Source organism: Labeo rohita, chromosome 5 (genome assembly GCF_022985175.1).
Source record: "Labeo rohita strain BAU-BD-2019 chromosome 5, IGBB_LRoh.1.0, whole genome shotgun sequence".
NCBI classification, from domain to species: Eukaryota; Metazoa; Chordata; class Actinopteri; order Cypriniformes; family Cyprinidae; genus Labeo; species Labeo rohita.
In genome coordinates, this window is record NC_066873.1 from 18,522,298 (window position 1) to 18,530,150 (window position 7,853).

Consider the following 7,853-nt stretch of genomic DNA (forward strand, 5'->3'; position numbering starts at 1 on the left):
GATTTAGTTGGCCTAAACGCACCATTATTCTGGATTGGGAGAATTGACAGTTTGATCTTTTAAAATGTACAGCCAACCACCACTGCAATACAGTACAGAAATAGTAAGAAGTGAGGTCCATGAAGCATTTTGGAGCTGTGTTTGCCTTTATGCCCTGCAGGGGGAGTCATGCCTCTATATGTAGTGCATACACTGTAAAGTTAATTTTATTGTTTTAGTCTCAGTATATATTCCAGAATATATTCGCATATGTCTGTTCACTTTTCAGAGCGCCGTCAGTCAAATCCTTTCCACTTGAGGAATGCCCTAATAAATTAAACTTCATTCCGCGTTTTAGCTACAGCCTTGACTTCCACGCTGTTGTTCCTCAAATCCATTCCACTTGGTTCATTCAGAGTCCATATAAATGAAACTCCATTGCGCATTTTCTCTACTCGCGCCTGTTACACTCCTGCGACATTTTTCGGATGTTGTCGACTATGTTTTATTGCTGAGTAAACATTAAATTCATACATGCAAGAAAGGAGGAGAAAATATAGAAATGAATACTTTTATTTAGCAAGGATGCTTTAAATGGATCAAAAGTGATCATACAGACATTTATAATGTTACAAAATGTTTCTATTTCAGATAAATGCTGTTCTTTTGAACTTTCAAAGAAACCAAAAAAAAAGGATTCGGCTGTTTTCAGCATAATACTAATCTCTAAATCTTTCTAATCTCTTCATATTTCGTTTTTAGTTAATATCATAATTTTCTGGAAAAGTTAATTCCACAAAGGCAGAATTCCTATGTAAGTCATAGTTGTATGACTTAAAAAAAAAAATAAATAAATAAAATAAAATAAAAATAAAACAGTTTTCTTAGTTGAAACGTATGTACAGTACTATTAGCATTCAGCATCTTGCAATAGCATTTTTAGCAGAAAGAGAGAACGAGAGGTGTGTGACACAGTTGACACATGGCACTTTATTTTGTAATACTTGATTTCCCATTCTATGGTCCCTTCATGCAGCCTACTAACTTACCAAATCCTTTTTAGATCTGTATATAGTTGATATATTTTTGAATGGTTTACTGAAGTAATGTTTTGACGCCGATGCTAAAGCTACACAGGCTGTTTACTTTTGTATTTAAAATTAATAACTGTATAGTTCAGAGTACAAATATTGCTGTCAACACTGTCTACTCTGCGGGCACCTGGATATGTTTTTAAAAAAATAAATGTGGGAGTGATAATGAAACACAGGGGTGTGCAGAAGACAGGGAAGAGGCCAGTGGGTCAAATGTCACCATTTCAATTAATGTCAGAATTTACCTTTAGTTTGTACATCACTTGGGCGGTACAACTTTGTATCTTTTGAGAAAATCGCCTTTAAAGTTGTCCAAATGAAGTTCTTAGCAAAGCATATTACTAATCAAAATTAAGTTTTTATATATTTACGGTGGGAAATTTACAAAATATCTTTATGGAACATATAATATCCTAGTGATTTTTAGCATAAAAGGAAAATCTATAAATTTGACCTATCCAATGTATTTTTGGCTATTGCTACAAACCTGGTTTTGTGGTCCAGGGTCACATATGTATTCTATAAAATAAAGTAAAATATTTATTCTTGTTTTTTTGGTCATGGAACCTTTAATGAAAAGGCATTAAAAAACAATACATGGACATGAAATCGTTTGAGCTTACATAAATTTCATCATGCAATGTATCATAATTTCAGTAAAGTTAATTTATGAGGTCAACAAATAGATAACATTGTTTAGATAATTTTTATTCTTAAAGTAATTGTTTTTTTATCATTTACAGTACATTGACCTGCATCACTGCAATGAAGCAATATTACAAACATGTGAAAAGCCCAAAAAACAAAAGGTTATCAGTAGCATGTGGGGTTTCAAAGGTAAGGTCATAAAAAAGGATATTCTCACTACATAGCATGTCTTTATTGGTAATGGATTTCTGGATGAGCGCTTATCTATTCTCAACACTCAGTCTCATGGTGGCCCTTAGACTTTTGAGTCTGCAGTTTGTTTAATGTGTCTTAAATGTCAAATGTCACGTGATTCAAAAGCATTTGTGCATAATAGTAATCTTTCAAACTATGGGCGTGGAACGTGTGACCTTGACAGCCGATACTTAAGCAAACATTATAAAATCATCAGTTAGCAGTCAAAGGGGTTTGGGGGTAAAAGAGTTTTTTAAATTTAAGTCAGACATTTTAAAATTGTATTATATCTCAAATTAACTTTACTAAGTTCCTAATTATAAAATCTCTTGCAGTGTTTAAAACTGTTCTCAGCTGTTCGATTAGGGTCATGTCACAAATTACACTTGGGGTTTTGTTTAAAATCCGGTATCTGGTGTTTCTAGTCAAATGAACAGATTTCCTGAGCGAATAATATAACGTTTAACCTGCACGTATTTTTATATTTAGTTATATTGAAAAAGTCTCAATTCAGTCGATCTTTTATACCCCGTTTTAACATGGATTTCTATGAAGAAAAGGTGGATATATACACTACCGTTCAAAAGTTTGGGGTCAGTACATTTTTTTTTTTTTTTTTTTTTTAAGAAATTAATACTTTTATTCACCAAGGATGTATTAAGTTAATAATTAAAAGTTTAAAAGTTTAAAAGTATTAAAAGTTAATAATAAATAATTTACATTGTTATAAAATATTTATATTTTGAATAAACACTGTACTTTTTAAACTTGTTATTCATGAAAGAATCCTGAAAAAAAAAAAAAAAAATTACAGGTTCCAAAAAATATTTGGCAGCACAACTGTTGATATTATCCAACATTGATCATTCTAATAATAAATCCGCATATTAGAATGATTTCTGAACGATCATGTGACACTTAAGACTGGAGTAACAGCTGATAAAAATTCAGCTTTTCATCACAGGAATAAATTCTATTTTAAAGTATGTTAAAATAAAAAACATTATTTTATATTGTAAAAACATTTTGCAATATTACTGTTTTTTCTTGTATATTTTTAATCAAATAAATGAAGCCTTGATGAGCATAAGAGACTTCTTTAAAGACTATTACAAGTCTTACTAACCCCAAACTTTTGAACGGTAGTGTACATATGTTTTAATTGTGTCAGTCACATTAGAAAAAGAATAAAATATGTATCAGTATTCAGATTTCTAAAGAACACTCTACTATATAATTAAATAAAAAAAGATTTCATCAAAGTTCTAAGACTGTCCAGTGATAAAAGAAGCCAAGAAGGTGATTTTTAAACCATTTAGTTAAGATTTTTCAGGGTGGTCAGGTAACTTTGGATATAATTGATAGTCCTGATATGGAGGTGGAGCTGATGGGTCAAACTGTTGAGAAAATGGACCCAACTGGCCAGGAGGTGCAGGGGAACTATGAGCACCAAACTGAGCATCAGGAGGTCCAGAGTAACCAGAAGCTCCAGACGGACCAGACGGTCCAACCACATTAAGTGGAACTATAGGAAGTGGGTTGGGGTACATATTGCTTCCTGGTGGCTGATTCCAGATTCCGAAGTCACTGTTTTTAGCAGGCTGAGGAGGAAGAATCACAACTGGGAATTTGATTTCTGGATCGGAGGTATATGGCACATTGAGGTAGACCTAGACACAATGCACATGTAATGAAATAGAGTCAGTTACTTGTACGTTTTTTTTTTAATTCAGCCTTTTTAGGCAAATAAAAAATAAATGCATTAATCAGTCACAGCTCGTAATTTACAAATTCAAAATCCACCTTTAGAATAAAAACAGACACACAGAAATGCCAGGCAAATGTGTGTTCACTTAACTGCATTAAGTTGCTTTAGATAAACAGTTAAATGGCACCTATTATGCCCCTTTTTACGATATGTAATATAAGTCTCAGGTGTCTTTAGAATGTGTCTGTGAAGCTTCAGCTCAAAATATCCCACAGATCCTTTTTTATATCATTTTGAAAATGCCTATTTTGAGTGGATGCAGAAACACACTATTTTAGTCCATGTCTCTTTAAATGCAAATAAGCTGCTGCTCCCCGCCCTCCTTTCCAGAGCTATGCTATTTCAGCTCGGATATCTCCGATATCTGCCAAAAAAACATGTTTGGTTTTGATTACCATATATATTGCGTATAAGTCATGCCTTTTAAAGCCATATCAGTTTAAATTTCTGATATATGTTTTTCTGGATGCACACATTGGAAGAACAATCAGGAAGCGCAGTCACTAAACTAAGTTTAGAGTACTAGAGTACTAGAGTACTAAACTAAGTTTTTTTTACACACAAGTTTATGTTACACGCATAAGTTACAAAAACTCAGTTGGTTATGTCTATGAAATTAAACAGTTGGGAAAGAAATAACATGTTTATATTAGATTGGTGTATTATTTAGGGCGGGGATTCAGCTAATACGACCCCCAATAGTATGTTCCTGCACAACTGGAGGCTGCAGTTTCAGGACCGGAATTCTAGGACCGCATTAGGAGACCTGATTCAAGCATAAAACAAAAACCTCTGAGACACTGCTCATGATTAATGGAGATTAAGAAAAAAGGAGCGGGCAGATTTTTATCATTATAGGGTGGCTGTGTACAAACAATGCCAACACACATTTATGTTCAGACAACATGTAAAAGTGAATTTTGCATAGTAGGTGACGTTTTAAAACTCACCCTGAGTCTGTACTCAACCTTGAGGATCCTACAGTTTAGGACAGAGATGGTGAGGCTGGGAGGAATGGACAGCAATTTGGTGACAGTTTTCTTTGAGTTTGGCTCAATGGGTTCACCTTCATCTTTAAGAATGTTATGTGTGTGAAGTCTTCTCTTGCCTTTTGCCAAAAAACTGTGTTTTTCATACAGGCAGTATTTTGGCTTGACTGAGCGGGAAGAATTATTCTGAACTTCAGCTAAAACTTTCAAGCCTTCTCCTGTAGAGAGACACTCTCAATTAGGTGAATTACATAATAAAATATGACTAGAAAATACATCCTTGACTGCTGTTTTGATATTTCACAATCCTATCTGCCAATTTAAAGTAGCAGGTTGCAGGTTGACATAATCTTCCTCAAAATGTGTATGCTCCAAACAAAATTGTGTGGGTAGAAAAAAAACTCTTTGCTTACAGTAAAAAGATTTACAGAAAGTGAACTTATGCCAGAAAAATAAGACATAATATTAAATCTTCTTAATAATTAAGTCTTTCTCTGAACAAAGTCTGGCACCCACTGACTGAGACTTTGCTATGTCAAACTGACAGAACATGTTTACCAATTTGATGAAAATGACTGTATCTAATAAAAATCAAGCTTTTGGTTTATTTGACATAACAGAACAAGAACGACTGACAATGAGGGAACATCAACAATGCTGAGGTATTGTAATATAAAATAAAATGTTACCAAGGTAGTATCCCATTTTCTCAGTGTTTATGTTCATGGAGACACTCCCAGAGGTGAAGAGTTTCATTTGTTTATCTTTGGTTCCATACTGAGGTGCCTAAAAAAGACAAAACATGTATTACGGATAGGTGAGGGAACTTCAAAATGTATAGATGAATGTATGGTAAAGACAAACATAATCTCACCATTAGTTCAGGACCAGGCAGATCAGGTTTGGGTGCATAATGGAACTCTGCTTTGTCCTTGGTAGAAATACGCATTGCTCTTTCTAGTTTTGCCTCCAAACTGTAGACAATTTTTCCAACCGAACCTTTAAAGCTTGGTGGGAAGTGTCTGTAAAGAAAACAACATGCAGCAGTAGTTTCTAGATTGTAAAAAAGATAAAGAAAAAATTTTAATAAATGCCTTATTAATGTATTGTTTATTTTTTATACTTTTTAAAATGCCAGACTGCTTTTTGTCTGCTAAATCAAAGTGTGGTAACCAACATGCAGGACGTCCTGACAGCAAAACCTGACACCTTCTCAAATCGCAACTTGTTTAATGGATTATTTCGAAGAGGTAACAAAGTTTCAGTGTTAATCATAAATTGCAACTGTTCACATTTTCAAAAGAGTTCATATTTTGTGTAATATGATAAGTCGACTGAGCTGTTTTACCTAAATGGTTACAGCCGGTCAGATAAATAGGCAATGAGGATAATAAAACAGTTGCAATTTGAGAAGCATGCAATAATATTTTCTTTTCCGTTCATTTGCATGTTGTGTCAAGGATATGCCCACAATAGAGGAACTAATGAATATTCACTCATGGGCCACCCATTGGAATCAAATATGTCATGAACTGAATATACTGTAAAACTTGGGGTTTTAGGAATGTAGAGTATGAGACGTCATCTTATGAATACCCAGGATTAATTGTTAACTCTGGATAAAGTATGAGCAGTGTCAAATAAGAAACATTATACAATGCAAACGTGAAAAAAAACACGCTTTAAAGTTTTCTCCTTTTCACAGATCAACATACCTGTTTTACAGATTCAAAGTCACACTTAATGAAAAGCGAAGAGTTGTGTAACTTACTGTTGAGGCAACTGAAAGGCGAAAAGGTAAACATGACGCCCTGATGCAACAACTGAAGAATCTGAAAATAAATGAGTGTAAAGATTATGTTTTCAGTTAAATTTTATTAGCTCTTCTTGCAATGTTCATTTAACGTAAGAACAGACTTACACGGCCGTCCGGAGGGATCGTTCAGCATCTCATGACCATTACCTACAAGATCAGGTTCACACAACATGCTAGTTGAATCGACCTGATGTCTACTAACACAAAAAATGTACAGCTGTAGTTTCTCCTACCTTGTGTTTTTTCCTCCAGAATGAAAAACCTCTTCATGGAATAAAACTTCTCCTTATCCGAGTAAACAACAGTTGTTTGACCATAATGCTCGGACCAGCACACCTCTGCTTTCCCTTTAATTTTCACACTCAATGACTGTATTTGTGTCTCCTTCGCTACATCCAGAATGACTTGTCCCGATATAAAATCCCCACTGGTGAAGGTATTGCTCTGATTTGTTGGATTGTAAGTAACAGAAATGTTTTTCACAGTGTTGGACATCTTATCATTTAGAGCCAGTATCCACTTTTGACGTTTGAACTCAAACTGAAATATCGTTTTATTATAGGCACGTGCTTCCTGCAGACAATCAGCAAAGCAGGCCTATGTGGACTTCCATCTGTGGGTGGGACATTTGAAGCTGTCATTGGCTGGGCTACAAAACATGGCATAATTCATATGGTGTGTTTGACCTGAGCTGAGACAGAGCCATACCAGTCTGACGCTTTATCCCGTACACTTACAAATTGATTATCACAACGGAAGCAGATTAGAAAATTTATAGATAGAAAGACCTTTGAATTTGTAACTATTTGTGGAATTGAGGGTATTAAGACAAAACCAAAACAATGATGTGCCTAAAGGTTCATATTCAAGAGTAGTTACATTGTCTGTAAACAAACAAGTTAATTCTGTGGGAAATCACATTTGCCATCTTCAGCTTTATAGGCTATAGTCTTAAACACTTTACTCATTCTTACTTATTTAAGCAATGATGCGATGCGGGGGGGTTTATATGTATCTCTGAAGGGCACCAAATGTCTTCAGAAAAGTTTCGATTCAATTGGATCTGATAAAGTATCATTCATGAATGCAGCGCTACTTTGTTTACAGCTGTTACTGGATTTTCAGTAAGCCTATCTGCTGCCCCCCCCCACACACACACACACAACCACCCATATAACCCTGTTTTCAATGAATATAATAATTATACTTCTGTCTCATCCCTTTTCTGAAAAAAAGGTTTAAAGCCTGAAATGTGAGGTTCATCAGATAAATGTGAGGTTCATTTAGATATATTTTTTTGTTTTTGTGACAACCTGTATCTCACC

General features: G+C 34.5%; 1 protein-coding gene across 1 annotated transcript; it reads right to left on the minus strand.

Annotated features, from left to right (window-relative positions):
- Positions 1-2,680: 2,680 nt before the first annotated feature.
- Positions 2,681-7,155, minus strand: LOC127165518 (arrestin domain-containing protein 3-like). The gene is made up of 7 exons (XM_051110217.1): positions 6,762-7,155; positions 6,634-6,675; positions 6,484-6,544; positions 5,587-5,734; positions 5,402-5,498; positions 4,674-4,930; positions 2,681-3,625 (listed from the first exon to the last, which is right to left on the minus strand). The coding sequence occupies exons 1-7, from the start codon at positions 7,021-7,023 to the stop codon at positions 3,275-3,277; spliced, it is 1,218 nt and encodes a 405-aa protein (XP_050966174.1). The 5' UTR covers positions 7,024-7,155; the 3' UTR covers positions 2,681-3,274.
- Positions 7,156-7,853: the final 698 nt, after the last annotated feature.

Excerpts from the sequence above, each read along its gene's own strand:
- LOC127165518 (XM_051110217.1), bottom strand. The coding sequence starts at position 7,023 with ATGTCCAACACTGTGAAAAACATTTCTGTTACTTACAATCCAACAAAT. Across the intron at positions 6,545-6,633 it reads CGATCCCTCCGGACGGCCGT|ATTCTTCAGTTGTTGCATCA; the intron begins GTAAGTCTGTTC and ends ATTTATTTTCAG. Across the intron at positions 5,735-6,483 it reads GCCTTTCAGTTGCCTCAACA|ACACTTCCCACCAAGCTTTA; the intron begins GTAAGTTACACA and ends TTTTCTTTACAG.